Raw genomic sequence first — 24,007 nt, 5'->3', positions numbered from 1 at the left:
AATTCATGTACGTATATCAACCATTTGGTTGAAGTCGTTGGATACCTTCCTCGCGCTTATTCATCTTTTCCTTAGTTTTTCCCCATTGCCAATATGCTTCTCTGTCTTTGAAATTGGCATATCGTCCACTTCATACCAATGATGATGTGGCTGATATTATAACACCACCTTGGAGGTATCCCCATGGAGATTCTCTACAGGGCCAATTCTATTCTTGTATATTTTGTTCACTACTATTAAGGCCGCCTCTGCTACATTAAACTATTATATCATCATTGATCATAATAAATATATAGATTATTAATCGCAAGAGGATATAAGTTTGACCATAATTGTCTATTATCTAAAAAATATTTGCAAATAGACTATATGTATGTTTGTATTAAATGTCTCCGACAATAGCACGATGAATATCAATCGTGACCACTCAAATGTTTTTCGACCCATGATACTTATAGTTGCACGATATTTCTCATCTTCTCCAGGTCCGTTGATTGGTTCTTTGGTGATATGAATTGTTCTATAAATTGTACAGTTCCTAGATGTTCTTTGTATACTGTTCTCTATCAAGACATATACTGATATGTTGATAAATTTGCAACAGGGTCTTTCCAACTGCAATCACTGTGAAAGCTTTTGCCTAAGTATCAATATGTCTTTTCTTTATGTTCAATGAAAAGACCACTGGATCTAATTAGATATGATTTCTCAATGGAATGTTAACACCGTTTGACTTCTCTGATGATACAAAGGACAAAGTGAATATGTTTCTCGCTAGAAACAAGTTTCGTGGTCACCATATGATACTTCTTTAATAGTTGATGTCGACCTGTCTTTGTTTGTGCACTGCTGAAAGCACTGATTAGATTTTTTGGCTGGGTAGTTTTGACATGACTGTTAAGTCTCTTTAGTGCTGATCAAACATTTTTTTGTTTTCAATTTCTTTTTCTTTCTACAGGATGGCAAGATCATGTCTCTAATACCATTTGTAATGACCCTTGTCTGCCATTACTTAATATTTTCAGTTTTTGCTCATTTCTTTCCTTGATGATCCTATTTTTCGGTTTGTAATGTTATTATATATCTTATTTAGAGAGGGAGTGTGTCCTTTCATTTAATTTGTTATACTTGTTTATTAATAGTACTATTATAATTATTATTTACTATAAGTAATAATTAATATTTATATTATAAATATATGTAATTTTTTTGATCTTCAATTAGATTTTTAATATAACTATTATGTAAATTATATATTATAGAATTGATTATTATTTCATTATACTTACATTGTTATTATGTAATATATTGTATCATATTATAATATGATTTTAATTATATCATTGTTTGGTATATTATCTCTCTTTATATAGTAATTATTGATTTAATTATATAGAGCTTTTACTAGTGGCGATATCACATGATTCTTAACATAATGTTGTCAAATACTAATCAGAGGACCCCAAATAGCACGAATTAACTACCAAACAGTAACAAGCATGTTAAAGTGACCTTGGAAAGAGGAGCCCACTTTAAATTACAAAAGAAAAATATTTTATAAGTGCTGATGTTGTCTATAAAATCAGGGATGCCCAACCGTCCTGGGGACTTCCAAGGCATCCCCAACCGTCCCCAAGACATACGAACGTCCCCAAAAAATTCCCAAGGTCCCCATGTTTCCAGGACGTTTCTTGGCAATTTTCAGAAAAGGGGGATAGGACGTTCCCCCGTATTCAGGACGTCCCCATTTCTGAAACGTAGCCTTTTTGGGTAGGGACGCATCGCTAGGAACATAGCTTTCAAGTGTTATAAATTTTGTCGTTAAATCTCTAATTGCCCTCCAGCATTAAGTTGTTCAATGATGCCATATTGCACATTTCCCAATGCACAGAAAACAAGAAAAAAAAAAAGAGGCGATAGCACAGATTCAAAAACATGAACATCAATGCAGAAAACAAAGGCAAATGCAAGAAAAGACTTAAAAGAAATAATAAAGTAAAGTTAACATGGATTTCAAGAAAATATTCCAGGTTCAATCAATAAGCCCCACAAATTTGTGCATACACTAATGTACCAAATGAACTAAAAAGTTATGTAGGGGCATCACACAAGTCAATAACCTGATAACCGTGTATGTCTCACACGTCTAAAATAAATATGCAACCTGCCAAATGATGCGGAGCATCCTACACCAAGACAAACTCCTAGGGCACTAACTGGCCCAAACTCCTTTCAAGGTTCTGATTTCATGGAAATGAAGAATCTAACAATATTATTCTCCACTCAACTTGACAACATCATCATTACCATCAGTAGGAACTTCACTTGGTCCACACATCATCCTTCATTCTTGACTGAAGGATCACTCAAATGGCTTAACAACTTCAAGGATCCACAAACATTTTTTTGTTGAAATAGGCCTCAAGGATCATCAGGCCTAGGAACATTAGACCTCCAACTTCTTACAACACCAACTCTTCAACAATCCTCTCAAGACCCCTTTTTCATTTCTAAAGACACTTTTCCAACCTAGAGTAGCAACTTCTATGTGCCTTGTGTGCAAAACTCCAAAATCAATCTTCATAATGCCAACTCATCAATACACTGAACTTCGAACAGTTTGCTCATGCCTTGTATTATAAGGATAGTCAACATTCCCAACTCACCGATTCACAGGGAGAGGTTAAAACACATTGTCTTATGTGTAAATCCAGTAATAATAACCTTTCAACATGAACTTAACAGGTATGCATGGTCCTCGATGGGAGTTGCAACACCCCTAGACAAAACACCATCTACTGCCACAAATCACCTTGCTGCTTGAACAGGGCATCACAGTCATATTAGCATCAAGTGCTTGATCTTCATGCTATTTGGAGGTGACTTGGACATCATCAACAAACTACTTGAATCCTTCCATGGTCGGTTCCCTCTTGTCTGCAACTAGGTTTGATCAGAATTAACAATTTCTGTTTACTGTTTGACAGTAAACTTCCAAAGTTTGCCATTACTTTTCACTTCAAAAGGAATAATTTATGTTTTTCATAATCTACTTTTCATCTCTCATAACATCTGACATCCCAATCACATCAATAACTGATCAAAGTACTAGCACTGTGACTGTGTGACAGTTTTTAAACAGTAAGGACAGGGTACTTGAAATGGCATTAAGTTTCAATTTGAACCTTCATTGCAAAAACTAAAAAGATATGGCAACAATGACATAGCAAAACAGAACCGCCAACAATCTTCTAAATCATTGTCATACAATTTGGAAGGAACATCTAGATTCTTTGATACCTTATCCAACTTGGAGTAACAATAAAAATTTCAAACTTGTCTGCAATTAATCAGAACATTTCATCTTGCTGTCACTGGGAATCGAATTCACCATACCTAGTCCGCTAGGGCATCAATTGATTCCTTAATGGCACAACTTTTGAATCTCCAACCAATTGCATATTAAAGAGCATCCAAAATGCTAACAAACCACAAAATTTTAGAATTTTCTAAAGTTCATTTGGGACGAATGCATCAATTTGTCATCAAACCCTTATGACTGAGAGTTTCAACGCTGTTTTGAAAGATAATTCATCAAACCCTTTCCAGGGATCACGGCAGCACCCCTAACCATACTCAAACCAGAGCTAATTCATTCATCTTTGATCTCCAGTAGGTCTCAAACCAAGGTCAATCCATCCTAATGAGATAAAAGCTTCTGATCAGCAAATTTACAGAAAAACAACATTAAGAGTCCATGTTTTGTTGAAAAATTTCCCTTCTGTTAATTTTGATTAGATTTATTGTAATTCAGAGTATAAATATCTTTTGATTTTTAAAATCTTGAATAATGTCCTTACTGACTTATGATTCTTTGCAGATTACAATCAGAATGGCAATGCAATGATATTTCGCAACATGAATATTTCTGATATGATAATGCTTCAATTATTTCAGACTATGGAACACAAATTTCTGAAAATATATATCAAATAACAGTGACTTGCACTTGTGACTTTCTGTACTTGTCATGTTTTAATCTGCTAGGATATATATATATATATATATATATGTTTTGGTAAGACATATTGGTGGATAGACATATCTCTCTGCGAATTATTATAACTCTTCATTATCAGTGACTATGTAATATCCTAGACCGGATATTTACTGATTTCTCTTTTAACAATATAATCAGCAATAACACTTTGCAGATAGTTTCCAGCACAATCGAAAACCAGTAGAAATTTAAATAGGGATTTATTCAACTTTTCTCAGATATAACATTCAAACTCAGATATATGCAAAATGGGGTATAATGCTATAATAAAATCCAAAGAATTCTCCACAAGAATATAACCCATTATTTCATAATAATTTCCAAGATATCAAACATATAACCATGTGTTACAAACCAGTACGGTAAAACCAGCAAACTATTATAACTCCTTAAAATACGTTATTGTATTTTACAACAGCAATACAATAAAAAGTACAAAAACCCAATCTTAAATACAGATTAACAGTCAGATTGGAATGCTAGAATAAGAACCTATAAGCGCAAATGAAACATCTAAATTGATGTTCCCCGGGACTGTGATGTCCCCAGAGTGGGCCCCTAATGAAAGGTGACGTAGGTCTGTCCATGCGGTTTGTCGCTACCACGTGTCCGAGGTCCTCGCCAGTGAGGCTATCCTGGGGTTGCCCCCTTAACGCGGGGAGGTGTTGTTTACTAACCGTTGCACCAAAAGCCCGAACTGTTAGTAAACGACACCTCCCCGCGTTAAGGGGGCAACCCCAGGATAGCCTCGCTGGCGAGGACCCCGGACACGTGGTAGCGACAAACCGCACGAACAGACCTACGTCACCTTCCATTAGAGGCCCACTCTGGGGACATCACAGCCCACCACGCTCCACGGGTCTCGACCTCGAGACCTCCGGCTCTAATACCAAGTTAGTAACCGTTGCACCAAAAGCCTGGACTGTTAGTAAACGACACCTCCCCGCATTAAGGGGGCAACCCCAGGATAGCCTCGCTAGCGAGGACCCCGGACACGTGGTAGCGACAAACCGCACAGACAGACCTATGTCACCTTCCGTTAGGGGCCCACTCTGGGGACATCACAGGGACAATGGGTTTGCGTCCACTGTCTGTCAACACGAGGGTCTACGTCCTCAAACTAGCTGAAAGTTGAAGCTTTTTGAAAAATCTCACAAGAGAGAAAACTGAACTGAATCATAAAATCATGCATACCAAAGAGAAGGGATCTCTTCTCCTTGATTCTCGCAATGGTGACCCTTCGACTTCCTTTCTGGGTTTTTCGTCTTATCTCTCCTTATCTCTCCTTGTCCTATTGTGACCACTTGAAATATAAATTTGACCTTTAAAAATAAATTTCCAGCTCACATAGTCAAACTTAATATTGTAAATACATCCCTTCTTAATATTTCTAATGTCCCCAAAAAGAAGGGACACTATAGACTAATATATGTTTTGTGCACCATTTCAAACAAACAATATACATTACCTGCCCAATGGTTATCAGCAATACAAATTCGGATGCAACTCTGATTATCATAGTGGATAATATTAGGATTCAAGGGGTTCTCTTGCTCTCATAGAGGCTACAATGTACTCAGCTTTTGTAGAGCTTTGTGCAACTGAGGGTTGTTTCCCATTGATCCATGAGATCATTGCTGATGCTAAGCTGAAGCAACATCCTGATGTGCTTTTTTGATCAGTTACACTTTGAGTCCAATTTGAGTCAAAATGTCCATGTAGATCTAGGTCTATACTTTTGTATTTAAGACCATATCCGATTGTACCTCGAAGATATCTTAGAATAAGTTTTGCAGCGACAAGATGTATCTCCTTTCATTCACATATAAGTTGGCTAAGTGCATTCACTGTGTCACATATATCTGGTCTCGTGTTGATCAAATACATTAGGGATCCAATTATCTGTCTGTAGAGAGTGGGATTTGCAAATTCTACGTTTGTTGTTGCTTCCTTCAATTTGTTCAAATTAGTTTTCCATGGGTGTAGACATGGGTCTACATTCCAACATTCCAAACCTCTTCAAAATATCAACAGTATACTTCCCTTGATTAAGAGTGATGCCATCTGACTGTTGTCAAACTTCTATCCAAGGAAGTAATGCAAAATGCCCAAGTCCTTCATGTCAAAATTTGAAGCTAGATCCCTTTTACATTGAGAGATTAGGTGATCTTCTCCTGTCATTAGCAAGTCATCAACATATAAAATAAGAATCAACATATCACCATCAACTAACTTAAAATAGAGGTTTGGGGCAGCATCATTCTTGGAAAACCCTAGTCCTACAAGATATTGATCTATCCTTTCATACCAAGCTCTGGGGGCATGTTTAGGTCCATATAAAGCCTTCTTTAATATGCATACATGTGATTCAACATTGTGTATAACAAAACCTTCAGGTTGCTCTAAATAGACTTCCTCTTCAATTGTGCCATTCTATAAAGCAGTCTTCACATCCATTTGATGGATCTTTCATCATTTAGATGTTGCAATACCAATTACAGCTCTTATTGAACTGTATCGGGGGCAAAAGTTTGTTCATAATCAATACCCTCTTTTAGCGAGAAACCTTTGACACAAACCGGGCTTTGTGTTTCTCAATGCTACCGTCTGCAGCATGTTTGATCTTAAAGAGCCATTTTGATGAAACAACAGATTTTCCCTTTGGTCTTGGGACTATGTCCCACACATCATTTTTTATAATAGACTAAAACTCTTTTTACGTAGCATCTTTCCATACTTGATGTTTGAGGGCTTCTTCAACATAGGATGGTTCTGATTTTATGATCGCACTCATCAAGGCAACATAACTAGAGAATCTGTGAGGTCTCTTGCTCTCCCTAAGGGTTCCCTTTGGTGCTGCATGCTCCTTTGCTTCCTGAATTATTTTTCTAGCCCAAAGTGGTCTTTTTCAATTATGTTGGGTTCATCTAATGGAGCAGTCTAGTTTTCATTAGCAATCTCTCTTTGAACCTCAAGAACATGATCCTCTTCCATATCTCTAGGAGGAACTTGATCTTCTAACTCATGAGAGTTCTTGGATCTCTTGAAAGCAATGTCTTCCTCAAAGATGACATCTCTGTTGAGTTCAATTAGTTTTTGTCGTATGCATATCCTGTGGACTTTAGATGTTTCATTGTAGCCCACAAATACTCCTTTCCTGCCTGAGGGTTCTAGCTTAGACATCTTTTCTTTAGGCACATGAATGTAGACTGGACACTCAAAGATTCTTAAATGACTTATATTAGGTTTGATGTTGGTGAATGCTTCTTCAGGGGTTTTATTGTCTAGGAGTGAATGAGGACATCTATTTTGAATGTAGACAGTTGTTCTAAAGGCTTCAGCCCAAAATGAAGTTTCTATGTTTTGATCATACAACATGGCTCTAGGAGTTTCTACAATGGTCCTATTCTTCCGTTCAGCTATTCCGTTTTGTTGTGGATTATAAGGTAAAGTAAACTCCCTCTTAATCATAGCATTCACACAGAATTCTTTAAATATGTCTAAAATGTATTCCCTCCCATTATTTGTTGATGTTTTGATTTTTCTTTCCAGACATGTTTTCTGCAAGAGCTTTGAATTCCTTGAACCTCTTAAGGATTTCTTCAGACTCTTTACATTTAAGAAAGTATATCCAAGTTTTCCTAGAGAAATCATCCATAAATATTATAAGGTATAAGAATCCTCCCATGGAGATTATAGACATGGATCCACATCTATTAGAATGAACTAGTTCTAGTACATTTTTTGTTTTACTAACACTATTTTGAAAAGTTCCCTTGTATTCTTTCCTAGAGCATAACCTTTGCATGCTCCTTCATGAGTTTGATTTAGTTTGAGCTACCAAGTCACCATTTTCTCTATTGACGATAGGGCGCAAAATTGAAGATGTCCTAATCTTTTGTGCCAAATCTCATTTGAGTTAGAAGTCTCATGAATCAGGACTTAATTTGAACTAGTGCAAAGTTTGTAAACACATCCATGTCTTATTCCTATAGTAAGTGCTTTCTTGATAGTGGAATTCTTTGGCCATGCAAGAACTTTGCCATCTATAAAGGTTATTCTATACCCTTTGTCTTCCAGTGCAGAAAGAAACTAGCTTTCTTTTTATTCTAGGCACAAATAATACTATCGTGAGTTGAAGAGATATACCCAATTTCGAATTTATGGTGTGGATTCCAATTTCTTTCGCTAGGTAGTTAGAATCATACACAATAATTACTTCTTTGTCAGAATTTTCCACTAGAGTGTCAAGATGTTCTCTGAATCCTATAATATAGCGTGAGGATCCACTATCAATCACTCAGATGTTCAATTAATTTAAAACTTGACTTAATAAGGCTGAATAGAAAACAAGTTTCTCTGAATCATTTTCTATACTAGATTTTCTAACTTCAGCAAAGGAGGCTTGTTGTTTTGTCCTATCAGGACACTTTAGGCATTTTTGTCCATGCTTATCACATTTAAAGCTTGTATTTGAAATTTGTCCTTCCTCTTCTTTGAAGAGCCTTGTCCATAGGTATTTTTCTTCCTTTTGAAATTCTTTTTCTTTCCTTTTTTATGTGCTAATGTTTTATACATGAATATCTTCATTGATAGCATTTTGGTTGGTCTCTCTGGTGATCAGTCTAGATTCTTCTTGTAAGCAATCCATTTCTAACCGATCAAATTTAGGGAGTTTTGACCATGCACTTATTCACTGAATAAATGATTCCCATGATGTTGGGAGTCCCCTTAGAGCCATCAATTTCAATTCCTTATTGTCAATCTGATGACCAATTGCAGCAAGTTGATCTCTTAATTCTGTGATTCTCATAAAGTATGTTGTGACAGTTTCTCCCTTATTCATCTTCACATGATGGAGTTGTCTTTTCAATGTGAGAGCTATGTTGGTATTACTATTGTTTATTTCAAATGTATTTTCAGGTGATTTGAACATATGATATGGAGTATCATTTTTTGATATAATTGGAACTATATGGTCCCTAATTGCATTCACAATTATGTTCATAGTCTTTTCACTGTGCTTGATCCATTGAGCTTTCTCAGGATCATTCTCTGGCTTAGATGTGTTTCTTTCACAAATGAATCTATTTCATTTTCTTTCAATATTAGCATAACTTTGAACTTCCAAGATAAAAAGTTAGATGCTCCTTCAAGACAATCCTTGAATCTGATTACAATTGTCATTATGAGGAATAGGGTGTGGTTACTCTTTTAAGAGAAAATTTATATTCCAGGTAATTTGTGCTCTCAAATCTAATCGGTTCTTCCTTAGCAAGGCTATGATACCATGTTAATTTTGATTAGATTTATTGTATTTCAGAGTATGGATATTGTTTATTGTTTATCTCTTGAATATTGTCCTGACTGACTTAGGATTCTTTGCAGATTACAATCAGAATGGTGATGCAATGTGTGTGTAAGACATATCGATGGAGAGACATGTCTCTCCACCGATTATTATATCTCTGCATTATCGTTTACTAATATGTTTTGTGCACCATCCCGACGGTTATCAGCAATATAACAAGTCTTAATCAGATTCGGATCTGATTCATAATCAATGCCATTTTCTCTTTATCGATTAAATATCGATAATTATAAATGGCAATGATAATGCTAATCAATATTGATCAAATGCAGGTCAATAATTCAGATTATACTTGGAACAATATTAATGATAATCAGATCATTTGGGATTATATTTGGTTTTAGAAATATGATCAATATAATGATATAGGAATAAGTATTTAATATGTATGTATATATATCAATATACACAATGTATATATATATATATATATATATATATATAATCATAGATCATTTTATAAATAATTATCATTCATAGTTATCTGACCAAAGTTATCAGTTCAACACCTTCCACCACACTGACTCTGCATCCCTCGACCCAAAGAGGGTTTTAAAAGACATTACAACCAGTTATAACTGGATCCAACCAATTCTGAAGTTGGTTGATCAGTTGATCTCTCAATTAACATCATTTTGCAAATGTTGCAAAAGTTGTTAAGCAGCTTTTGCAATTTTTTGACAACTCGGTATTTCTAACCATACAATACACCTTACCTTTTCATGATTGTGCCAAACACAGCCTAGAGGACTCAAAAACATCATTCCAATACTATTCTACCACACTTGACCACTTTGACAATTTTGACCATCTGGATCCTGATTGGCCTTATAAAGAAAATTGGCTTATTCGCCTTACAAAATGGATTACAATGAATATAATAAACATGTCTAAACTCAAAAACAAGAGAAATGGCCTTTCCTTGCCTTAGTATTACATGGTTTAACCAAAATTTTGTCATAGCATCTCCCTGTGCTCCTGGTGCTCCTGCGCCACATGATATCCACATGCTTTTCACAATGTACATTATCCCCTTACAGATCCAATGTCTATTTATCAATTGGAAATAACATGACTTTGTCATCCATTATAAAATCTGCATCAGCATTGAAGGCCCCATTGGCATTACAAACAAATTCAGGACATAAAATCGATGCATACCTCAGATTACTACTTCAGAGATATTCAACAGCTAAAAGTTGATTGACACATCATCTTTCAAATCAAGATCAATTAGGGAAGCTTGACCTTGGAATTTGAATGGTTCTGTGCTGAAACAAGAATTCTATAATTGTAATATGTTTGCTTCTCAAATGTTCAACAATGTTTAGACACCAACTCTGTAAGTGCATTTTCACATCACAGAGTCACTTTTGGATTTGGCTTGTGTTGGTAAAAAGATTTGTTCTTTTAAATTCTAACTCTTAAAGGACCAATTCGGAACAATATCTGATCACAAACAGTTGGAAAGCCACTTGTGGAGGAACTGGCTTCCCTCTGAATTGGTAGGTACAACTCCCTAAAATGGATTTGCAATGAATTATGTTTTTCTTCCTAAATTACTTTAGAGGTATGTTCTTAACCTAAGAACGGAAGAGGTATAACTAAGCTAGACCTAAATAGAATCTAACTCAGGCGAATAGAAGTTTCTCAATACCAAAACGGTTTTATGCAGTCACACATCTTATGAATTCATAAAACTTATCTAAACAATAGTGGATACTGAACTAAGCAAATTTGAATCTGAACTATGATTAATAAATTGAAAAACACTGAAGGGATTTCTCTTTGAATGAACAATAACAACACCTATTACATTCATTCGTTGCTTCAAAACAGGGAGGTAAAATTCTATTTTCCCCTCGTCTCGATTCAAACAAAAGAGAAAACGTAAACTAAATATAAAGTCAATTGGAACAAAAAATGATGACACAAAATACCGTTCAATTGTCTCTGCAACAAAAAGTACTTAACACCAATAATTTGCCGACCTTTCATTAATCTTTCAATTTCATACATATAGAGTTTCAAGATGACCGTTACAATAGAAGTTTAATCGGTTCATCTTCTGAAAATGACAAATGGCAAGATGTTAGTTTCTCGTATTACAAAATTACAAAAGAAAACGAAAAGAGGGCATAATATGCATTATTTAGACTTCTTCCCCTTTTCTGTTTTCGCTCTATATGCCTTAGCAGCAACTATTACTGGAATTAGCTCCTCATGGTTGAGCACGTGTATATTAGTGAATCTCAAGAGCCATTTTGAATGTTCCCTTGCCTGTTCCCCTACAGCATTCAACTAATTTGGCAACTCCTCCTCGGCCACATGCACACAACCATAGAGCATCTGGAGTTCTGCAATTCTGTTTTGACTACTGGAAGTCACTCCGGACAGATTATCCAAAAATGTCGAAAAGTTACTTTTCATTACATCTATTCCAATGAGAGCCTTTCCTTGACCACTGGTTTGTGAATCAGTGTGTAGCCCTCTCATAAGTTTGAATCCTCTATCTTGAGTCTTCTTTGCTTTATCCTTCGTTTCCTTGAGTCCCTTCTCAGCTACTTGGATCATTTCTAGCTTGAACTACATACTTTGGAGCCATTCGAACAAAGGTTCATTTCCTTTCTTCAGAATCTTTGCTTCAACTGCTTCTTTCGCTTTCATCTAGATGATCATCTTTAAAAGGGAGATGCAGTCATCACATTTGACCCTTTCTCCGGCCAGAGTATTACTATTAGACAAGATGTTGTCCTTTTCTGTCTCCAATCTGAGGATAACATTTCCAATTTGATCTATGAGAGAAACTCCTTCTAATTTGAGCCTCTCAATCCATTATCTACCAATCTACCCATAATGCCTATCTTCTTGGAGCTGGGAAATGAGGGCTTGCACTTCAGCTGCGATAGGAGTCTGGGTCACAGACATTCCAGAGATAGTTGCTAATGGAGTGACTAGTTGCCTGATAAATTTGTTCAATTCTTCTATCTCGGCTTTCATATTGATCTTTGATAACTTAAGACTTTCTAATTGTCCTTCTATTACTTCATTACTTGATCTCCACAAGCCAACTTTTGTATCATGTCTAGCCTCTCCAAGATCGATTGAATGCAGAGTAAAATCATCAAGCGTCATATCCTCGATTCTCTTTCCTTTGTTTGGCTTGGCTATTTCCATTGTCAAGTGCCCTGTTTATGGATCTTGCCCAAGTATTGACAAAGTCTTTTGCTTCTTAACCTTTGTCAATGCAGTCCCGAAACGAACCGTGAGAGACACAGTGTCTTTTGTAGAAACACTTTCATCCTTTCTCTTTCTCTTCCTTTCCAAAGTATCTTCCAACCAAGAATCTATTCCGATCACTTTGGAAGCCGTTCCGAGTGATTCAATACTGAACATCTTTTTCTTCACTAGAGTCATTGTTACAGCAGTTGAAGAGAAAGGATTTTTTGAATCCTTTGAGATGAACCTGGAAGAAGTCTGGCACTTCTCCATTTCTGAAGTCTTCTTCATCTCCTCATCTAACTTAGTAGACTCGTTGCTGCTCCTCTTTCCATCCCCTAGGTCTACTATCTATATAGGGGAACCACTTGGCTTCAAAAGTGAAGCACTTATTGATGGAATGGGGCTATGGTGAGGAGATGGGATTGGAGTGGTATGCGGAGAAGGAACAGGGGTAGTGTGAGGAGATGGAACTAGAGTGGAGACACTATCCTTTGGTTCCTTTGTTTTCTTCTCCTTAGTACCAGCCTAGGTTCCTATAAATGGGAGAGAACCATCATGACACGTCTGGGCTATAGGAACATTCTTGTCCGGAGGTTGATCACCTCCGCCTGAAGGCTGAGCTGGCCCTTGAGTGGAAGCTATGGTCACCTTGAGTAGGCGTTGCAGCTATTGGAGAAGCTTGAGTGGCTGCACCCTTACTCCAACTCTTTTTGGTTGTCCACTCAACCCATTTCCCCGTTCTCTTAATGATCCTAGCCATCATGATATCAAGATTCTCTTCCACGTCTACATATGGTTCAAGACTAATAGGAATCCCCCTTAACTTGGTCAAATACGTATTGCTATACATATTTTGACCATCATCCTCTAATCCTTCAACATTAAGATCGATACCATATGTCTTCACTTGTTCCATCGTGAGCCTGGTGAAAGCACGATCTCGGCGCTCCAGCTCATTCTTGCAATCTGCCCAATAATCTTCCACAGTGGTGACATGCTTGATCACACTCCCAATTTGTAGCACCTCTCTTGCATATCCATTTGGATTGAACATGGGTCTCACAACCTCATATTCTTCCAGCTTGTACTTAGTCTCGAATGCCTTGAGCATATTTTTGGCATCAAACCAAGAATCACAACTGTAAGCTCCAACCTTCATAGGGAATTCATACCCCTTCTTCTTTAAATTGGCGCTCAGCACGTTCCCCTGGATAACTTGTCTCATAATCTCTATCAGCACAGTCATATCACTTGGGTATCTGGGCAGCTTCAAAGGAAATCCATCGAAAGCTGCAAGACGCAAATACGAAAAGGATGAGAACTGAATAAAGTAGCTACCAAACTGACTGATGGTCACCATTGCTTCTAGACTGAACCTCCTCTCCGGACATCCTTGGAGTTCCCTGCAAATCCTCATTGTAAACGAGTCATTAACTCTAACATATTCTGCATAGCTATTCTGTAACTGCAAGCATGGATAAAATTCATAACTTTTCACATCATCAGGGAAGTTCTCTATTCTGGGAAGGCCTGGCCACAATTGTAGAGAAGCTAACATATAAATCAAGAAAGAAGACATGTAGAAGGTATTGTAAAACTTTGCGGCACTAAGGGCTCTGGACAGATGCTCACTTACCTCATATGCCAAATCAACATAATGTGTATCTGAACAGATGATTTGTACCAAAAGGAAATATTGTTCAACAAAATTGAGTCCTACCTCACCTTTCAAATGATGTAAAAGAACCAGAATGTCTACGATCTCGGGCTTGAGATCGGTGCCGAATAGAGTCTTAGGAACCTTACTTTTAGCTCCTCGTGGCTTTTGGAACCAGGACCTCATAATTTCCTTTCGCCACACCATTTTCTTCAAAGAGAACTCAAACATGGCTCCTCCTATTGTCAATTCGGAAAGTTCTTCTCGCTCTGGAATCCGGAGGCAATATACTACAGTTTGCCTATCAATCGAGATTAAAACTGTATGATCAGGCAGCAAAATTTGTTTAGTGTCCAGATTGTAGTGATTTATGCATTCGATAATTAGTTCAAGAGCTTGAACTGCCAAGGAAATCCAGCTGCCTCCACTAGCCCGCTTCCCCAGAGCTTTTCAAGATCCGCGCCACACAAGTGAATTAAAGGATAAATCCGTTAGAATAGTGAATGCGGGGGTTTGTAACGGATTTTTCCATGTCTTTTCACTGTTTCCGTTGGCCCAACGGTAACTTTCTTTAATTACATACTTACTTTCCCATTTTTCACCAAGTTCCAGAGAATTAAGAACGGAGTACTCCATAAGGGGAAAATCCACTCAGCCAGATTTTGCTTAAAATACCTTCCCAAATGCGATTAACTTGCTTCCATTATCATTTTTAAGGATCTTGTGATTAGTCTATGAGCCCAACATGCTTGCAGAAGTGATTTTTCAATAGATGCGGAAAATTGCTTTCTAGGGTTGGAAACCCACAGAGTAGAAAGCAACTTCTATTTTTCCACCCTTGCCTTTATTTTCACTTTACCCTTTAAGTCAATGTGTCTCTAAGCTTCGAAAAATCTAGAAAGGGCCACGAAAGTGAATAAGGAACCCACTTACTTCTCTCTCTTAGAAATGCCTTTGTTGGAAAACTGACTTCGTGGGTCAACAGCCCACCGTGGAGAAGCTACTTCAGAGTTTTCTGCTAGCTGTGATTCTGAGCACTATGATGAATCCTAAGTGACTCCCAAGGTGGAATACTGTAATGTAGGGACGATCTATCCATGAAACAACTCATTTCTTCCTTGCTTTAGCTTGTAAACCTCATTGGTTGACCTTTGCGGAAATCGCCTTTACGGGTCAAAAACCCGCCAAGGAGAAGGCAATGTTGGGTTTTCCGCAAACTTCATTTTCTTTATGTGCAAACTATGATAAGCCGCGAACAAGTTCATCCTCGGAAATAACTTTGTGAAAATCATTATGTGACCCAAGAATCTCCATCGAATTAGGTTCTAGACTACCCACAAACTCACGATGATTATGCAACACGGTTATGCAACACGAGGGAAGAGAAAAGATGAAAAACCCAATGGAGAAACTTTTCACTTGAGGGGAAAGAACTAGACTTGGACATACCCAGACTAAACTAAGACATGAGATCATTTTCCACTTTGCAAAATGGGTACAGGATGAAAAGTGGGGCAACAGCTCGATAAGACAAAGTATGTTTTACCTCTTATAGCAATGTAATTTGTAATCATATAGGTTTTTGTCTCGTTCTTTACCAGCAGACAAGCTTCTAGAATTGTCAACATTTATATTGTATGTTCAACTATAACTTGTAGCTTAGCTGGTCTATAAGTTGCCCATTGTACCACTCCCAGGCACAACATAGATCACTAAAGAGAGTAATGATCCAAGCCTAAAATCAAGGAACCCTCTTTTCTGGAATTATAATAGAGTTTGGTTTTTGCAGTAATGAACATATAGTGTTATCTTTTTTACCACCTTATCTTTGACATGGATATTCATTATCAAAAACAGGGCGTAACGCCATCTTCAGTATGTCTTATTACCATAGGGATCCATCATCGTTGAGTTTGGAATTTGCCATTTTGGGGTGCATGTCACTTGCTTCATTCACATTAATTTGTATCTCAATGCAAGCGTAAAAATCAAAATTTTATTGTGGACCAATCTTGAGTTCTTCCAGGGATCATTAAAGCTTTTGCATACCTAGAGACAAATTGATTAAGGAGAATAGGTCATGTAGTGCTTGATTCACTAAGAATTGAACTACCAAAACATAATAAATTCCAATCTGATCACATCTGTAATAGTTTTTGGCACTTCAACAAATTAATCTACAACTAAAGGGAACTCTTCTAAACATTGAAGCACAACTCTGCCCAACTATAAAAGAGGTAGGTGTGTCCAATCAAATTATAGGATCAAGCACCATTCGTCTAATCCCTGCTCTGTAAATTTTGAGGGAAGGGAACAGCTCTTCCAGGCATCATTTCCTCCTCCTCCTATATAGAAAAGAAACCTACTAGAGCTAGATGATACCCATAATTATTTTATGCATCAATCATTCATGTATGCCTTCTCTAAGGCTACTCCAATTAATCTATATTCAGCTAGCTATATGGGGTTTTGAGGAAGGGCCTGACAGTTTATGCACACATCTAGGCCCACCCCACCAAATGAATTTTCAAGTCCTATGAAAAGCACTTTGCCCATCGGGTTTTTCCAACTGTGTACATGCCCCACCAAGCACTCAAACAACCAGCTTCCAGTGTGAAGCAACTCAACCTTTTCACAAGCATTAGCAAGAAATCTATGGCAACCAAACCCCTGCAGAAGTAAGGGAACAATCCATTGCCGGCTTCCATCAAGTGCAAAAGCCAAGATTTCTAGAAATTGTACCCAACTCCTCCTCCCTCCAGGGGACACAGACTGACATCTCTGTTAGAAGAAGTATGAGTCCCCAACTCACAGCCTGGTGTTTCATTTTTTCTCTAGGCCTATCTAGCCTGACAAGATGAACAGGTGATTGCCCATGCTATTTCTGTGTGCAATTCATGAATGTGTAAAAAGAATGACAAAATTGAATCTAGCGTAGAAAACTTGATTATACTATTTAAAGTAATTAACCAAAGGAAAAAATATATTCCAATAAGTATATGTTTTAAACAAACGTTTGATGATTTGAGAATAATTATCTAAAAAGACAAACCATCTTGTTTTGCATATCCCTGGTGCCGAAAGCTTTGCATCAATGACAGCCATGATATACCAGTAGCTATAATGGCTACATCATTGTAAATTTAAGTTTAAATAGAAAGTGGCCATACCTAATAACCCCAACATTACCAAGCCTCAAAGAATCCTGGCGAACCTTTGTCCTTGCTTCCAATCTGTCTGCTTTAGCAACTGATATCAACAGATCTGACAAAATCTTCATTCGCTGCATAAGAAAATTCAATTATAGTTAAAAGACAATACTTAGGATTTGTAGGTTGTCAATGCCATGAGTAAATATTCATGTTAAGCAAACTTTATTTTACCTCAGATATTAACAGCAAAGAAGAACAATCTAGATAAGTTACAGTTCTATTTTATATTGCTCAGAGTAAATATCGGTTTATAACTTATCAGCAGATAAATATGCCACAAAGATTAAGCCCTGAAACAAACAAAGTTCCAACATAAGCAATAATCTGAACATGAATCCAGTTTTAGTTCAGTTCTTCATAAAACCAGAAATATGACGTGAGTCATAAATAGATGTATCAGAAGCTAGAATTGAAGTTTTATTGATGCAAGAATGAAGACGAATATTATCAGTTGAGGTATTCTTGGGATCAGAACTATTGACAAGTCAGAATTATTTCGAGAAAGGAAACTGTTACAGATTAAACTCCTTAGAAATTCAAAGTAAGTTGCACAACCATCTAACATCAAATCGATGTGTTTCTCACAAGATTTAAGTCTGTTAAATAAGTTAAGGGTATCATTAATCAGAGAGAGCGAACTGTTGAGCAGCAGTCAGAAAAACAGCAAATTACTAATTAATGTAAAATAAAAACAAATATGTGAGAAAGTCCTTAACACTGTCATTCATTATTGCACAAATAGACTCTGGTTTTTTATTGTGCATGTGCTTTCAGCATCAATGTAGCGTTGATGCATATCCTACAGGCTCTCTCACCCTAATGATGGATCATGGAGTGTGATCGAAAATGTTGATGCTAAAAGCACATACACAATCGCAGAAGTCTATTTATGCAATAATCAAATGGATTGTGGAAATCTGATTAATTTGAATGTCATTCATTTTCAAGAAATTGTATATAATATTTTTTCCTGAATTTTACTCTTGGAGACACTGCCAAATCATTGGGGATCATTCCCTATTAAAGAACAGAACATAGGAATAATAATTAAAATTGTGATATTGCCCTGTTAAGATTGTAAAATTGTACAGACCACCAGTGACTAAAATAGCTGCAGCAAGCACCATCATGCAATTATATCTTTCAGCAATTAGGAATACAAACATAATGCATAAAAAAGGTGTGGTTGGCATTGCAGAAAAAAGGTATGTCAAACACTAACAATTGACAGATTATTTTTTTAGAAAAATGATTGTTTCAAATGAACAAAATAAAAGTACCACAAGAAGGCAAGAGCATTCGGCTCATGACATAAGCCATGCATAAAAAGCAGTTAGACACTTTGGGTTTGACAAAACCCACAGGGGCTTCACTTAGTGATCTCAAATCATAGCACGTGCATTCATGGCATAATAAATAATGTTAATTTCTGGGATCGTTTCTGCAAATGTAGAATTGTGGTCATTGCTATTGATCATTTCCAAATGCAGATTTGAGGATGCATAAATATGAGAGGAGGAGGCATGTCTCTATAGTTAATCATCATTAGTTAGTATATTAAAAAAAAAAAAACCATATGCATAATATATATATTATTATATATATAATATAATATATGTAATATATATATATATATATATATATATAAGAATATTTATCTAAAGATGATTTATCATCAATAATGAATCTCATGATCATATGAATTTGATTGAACTACAAACTTAACACTCCATCTTAGTTAGGGAGGATTGATAAAGAACACATTATGCTCTTGAGTATATGAAGAGATATCATCTCAGTATGATATTCCTAGAATGGCATATCAGCATAAAACCATCAACACACACATATATATTAACATATATTACATATGGAATTTGCTTCAATTCACAATGAGGCTAAATTTCTCAACACTCCCTCTTTAGTAAGGAGGGTATTGAAGCACATATAATACAAGATTAAATACCACCTTAAGTGTGGTCTATAATAGATTTATGTCATGGTGTCCGGCAAGATCTAGCCTGAAGAACCATAACAAATTGATTTTCATGGTGTCCGGCAAAATTCGGCCCAAAGAACCATGATGAGTTGATTATCAAGTTGTTTGGCAAAATCCGACCCAAAGAACCATGATAACACTTGCTCCTAGACATCCAACAAATTTTGGTGCTACAGGTTAATGTAGCATATCTAGGAGATAGGTCAAACTATTGATAAGATCATCACCTTACAACAGTTACCTTTTGTATGAAACATTCATTATCATAACTTTTGGCACTCCAGGACAGCAACTTAATGTAGTCTGTTATGATAACAGGTCCCGCTATTGATAAGATCATCACCTTTCAATGGCTCGCCTCTAAATATATACATCGATGAAAGATCGTCACTTTTCATGACATAATCACAACAACATCATGTAGTAACTCACATGATATCCACCATGAGCCAAGTCAGAGGATGGACCCACCATAGCTGCTACTAGAGGGTGGAATAAGGGTTTTCTCCTTAGACTTCTCTCTCATAGAGGACAGCATATTACAAAGAATTGCACTTAGAACTTCTCCTCATAGAGAGGATATCATCCACAAAGGATTGCATCTCAAAATTTCTCCCTCTAAACAATGATCTTGGGAAGTCAAGTCCTATAGTTACTCCCTTTGAGACTCTCTTCACCCAAGAATGCCTCTTGGACTCCCTCTGAATCTAATATTAATCTTGCAACCTTCACTGATAAGTCGTTATTTCCTCATGATGTATATAGGGGTAGGCTTATCAAAATCATGCAGTCACATACATGTATTTTTAGACCTCCCTCTAAATATCAATCTTCTAAGCTCCTCGTATAAGGTTGTCTCTGATAAAGTATTAGACTCCTTCTTAATATGAAAGGATTCTTATATTCTCAATCATCAAGGATATTCACTTCATGAGCCTCACTTTATCCAGCGAGATCATCAAATGACTAATGAGTTGTAGATCAAAGCATCTTTTGAAGCTACTGTCATAAGATTGAGTCTACACAATATTTGATAGCATGTGTAAGGTACCAACCTCCTTTTCCTACAAGAACATCCTTGCACATAAAGGAAAAGATCAAGGCAAATAACTCTTATAGTATGAATACAATTAAGAGAGAGAATATAGTAACTACATGTAATACTCAAAGCGAATGAATACTTATATGTGCTTCCTTGATACAAGTTACTTTAATGAAGGTCCATATCCATCAAGTCAAAAAATGCCTCTATATAATCATTTGTCAAACAATGGGAATGGAACATTAGATTATATTTCCCCCCACAACGTAGATTCCCACTCTCATATTGTTTGAACAATTTTTTACCTTCTATGGAATACAAAAAACTTCTTTTTATTCATTCTCTTATAAAGAACTATCAATGGTTCCCATCTTCCTTGTGGGTGGCCAAAACTCCATTGCAAATGTCCAATCTAGTGTTTGTGGATACAGTCTTCAGAACATCTATAAGGTATATGAATTATTGATTTCATCTATTATTTTATAAATCCGTATGCCTTCTTTTGTTATAATCTATACCCATTCTCTTCATGATGGTTGTATGATCATTGTCGCAATTAATCCAAGAAATCTAAAGGTGTTGTCTTTCTTAAAGAAGTCAAACATCTCAGAAATTGTTGTTCTAACTTCTCACTATTGTTCCAAGTAAATTATGTGGTTATTGTCTCTCTTTGAATTTATCCATCCCCAAATTTATAATTCTGTGGTTCAACTAGAGTGCCAAGTTTTATTAGAATAAACATATTTGAATGTAAAACATCTTCTATTCAGATAGAAGGGTTGTGTCTCTTAAATAATGAAAGGGCATATTTCTTCTACTATTACATTTCTTCACAACTCAAATAAATCTTCAAGCATTGTGTTTTATGTTTGTATCGTGACTATGACATGCCGATAAGAGACTATATCATAAATCTCTTCTTAAACATATTCATGCCCAAATTCACGTTGATTACCTTGGATTGCTTAAGTGCCTGGAGTTTGTGGATGGTGGTTTGTTCTGTGTGAATTCTTATCTTCCCAACATGGTAACACCTAAGTATCTCTGGTGATTTTTTTCTATATTCATTATGCCGTTCATCTTCTTCTCTTTTTTCTTTTTTTTATTCAATGTATGGTGACTTTGATTCTTTTTATAATTGATAACCTTCTAATATGGCTATCATGGGTTTCTTTCTTGGTGTTTTGAATATAGTAGTCTTCCATGAATCTCCATTGTTCCAAGTATCATTTCTGTCATTGATATAAAATTAAAGCTTTGCATGCTTGTATGCTTGAATGCTTACTTTGTGATTATTTAACCTTTGTTCATGTGACCCTGTTTTCTGGTTTTAACTCATGTCTTAAAAAAAGGCATATATGTTCTTGGATAGGTATAATAAATGGATTGATTTGTACCCATATATTTATTTAATATTGACTCTCGTATATTGATATGATTTTATGATTGTATTTACTTGTCTCTCCAACTGGATGTATTGAATTGAATATTGTCTAGGCAGGCTCCATCATGATTGGCTTATGATATTGTTGATTCCTATTTGGATATGTTCTCCCCCAATATAACCTTTTGCTTATGGACATTGTCCAGTGTAAGAATATATACTATGACAATTAGATATGAAGGTTGTCGTTGACTGTGATCTCCAACCTGTATTTTATGAATGCATTAATTTGTTTTTTGTTTGATCATTCAATCACTATCTGTCTCTTCTATTGATTGGATGATTCGCTGAGTTCTTTGAACTCTATTGTGCTACTTTCTTAATGCTTAATATCATTCAAATATAGTCTCAATGATCTTTTGTATTCACTAACTGTATGTTACATCCCAAATTTTTGCCCTAAATTTTAAATTGATTATAGTCGTTGGTTTAACATGTGAAGCAAGTTAGTTAATTATAGTCATTATATCAATTTATTTCTTCCTAATCATGTGAAGCAAGTTAGTTAATTATAGCCGTTGTATCAATTTATTTCTTCCTAATCATGTGAAGCAAGTTAGTTAATTATAGCCAGTGTATCAATTTATTTCTTCCTAATCATGTGAAAATGAATTAGTTAATTATAGTCGTTGTATCAATTTATTTCTTTCCAATCATGTGAAATGGGTTAGTTGAAATATATATATATATATGATGAACATGTGAAAAGAGTTAGTTATTCTGACGTTGATGAAATCTCTAACAGTCACTAGATGATTTTGAATTAACAATTTATAAATCTTGAATTGATGTCTTGGCAAGAATGTTGTTTGAATGATTATTGGAAGAAGACTAAAGAGACAGGGGAAGAATTGCTAAACGGGATCATCAGAAGGGGATGGTCGAATAGTCCAGTCATCTGAATTCGACTAGTTTGACCTAAGACCACTTTGGCAAGGATACTAGGTTTGATAACATGATACATTATGGAACACGCATGAGCTATTAAAAAAAACAATATAATAATCAATTAAAATTTAAAACTATAATTCATACCTTTGATGAAATTATTAATGAATTCATTATTTTATTATTATTATTCACACTTAAATAAGAACATATGTACATTAAAATAAAGTGACACCAATAAATAATAAGTCATTATCTAATGATGCCACTTTACCTAAACATACACATAAGCGTATTTAAAAATGAACGACAATAATAAAATAATAATAATTCTTTAACTTCTTATTTTTCTTTCTTTCTTTCCCTCCTCCCTTTCTTTAATCATTTTGAATAGAATTTGAATGAATTCTTGTAACTGTTGGAAGCCGATGAGCCAAGTAAAACTTTATATTAGAGTCTCACGAGTTTATCGATCATCTCATCTTTCCCTCTCTAATTTTGGTGACTCTCGGCTCACATCACTAAAGGAGTAAACTGCAAAGTACTTCTAGAATATTTTCTTTTCATACTGTTCTCACGTCCTCAGAACCACGGCTCAAAGCAAGCTTTGGGTCTTTCTCCTTGCCGTAGAAGAGTTCAAGAACAAATTTCAAGTCACGTAAGGATATTTCTAATACGTTTTAATATACTTTCATATGCTATGTCTAAATGAACCATCGAAATGTGTATATTCTCAACTATGCCGACTGTAAGCTTTGACTATCCAATGGAATCCGACTGAACTCGAAACAATTTATAATTAATTTCATTCCAGTTGTGAATGTATTGTGTTATATATAAATATTGAAGCCACCTATTTCCTTTCAGTCTGAAATCAATATGATAAAGAGAAGATTCTTAGTTCAACTATTTTGTTTAATATCTCCTTGATAATCTTTGTTTTTAATTTAGAGTTTCAACCTTTGAATATGTCACAATAACCTTGAATAATAACTTTGATCAGAACTTAATACATTCATTTCTATCATACTGAGATGGTAAATATAATCCACACCGAGGAATTCACCGGTGATAATGCCATAATAGGTGAAGAGGTGTAAGGTAGATATGAC

General features: G+C 35.8%; 1 protein-coding gene across 5 annotated transcripts in view; it reads right to left on the bottom strand.

The window, feature by feature from the left end:
- The window catches only part of TSL (Protein kinase superfamily protein), a 131,086-nt gene that overhangs the window by 61,634 nt on the left and 45,445 nt on the right, over positions 1-24,007 (bottom strand). For all 5 annotated transcript variants that reach the window (XM_089788611.1, XM_089788612.1, XM_089788613.1 and 2 more), the window contains one exon: positions 17,481-17,593. In XM_089788611.1, coding sequence (XP_089644737.1) covers positions 17,481-17,593 — 113 coding nt within the window. The remainder of the gene's footprint in view (positions 1-17,480; positions 17,594-24,007) is intronic.

This window comes from Cupressus sempervirens, chromosome 6 (genome assembly GCF_028749045.1).
Source record: "Cupressus sempervirens isolate cs-2001-9-10 chromosome 6, ASM2874904v1, whole genome shotgun sequence".
NCBI classification, from domain to species: domain Eukaryota; kingdom Viridiplantae; phylum Streptophyta; class Pinopsida; order Cupressales; family Cupressaceae; genus Cupressus; species Cupressus sempervirens.
Note: the sequence above shows the minus strand (reverse complement) of the source record. Positions and strands in the feature narration are given on the sequence as shown.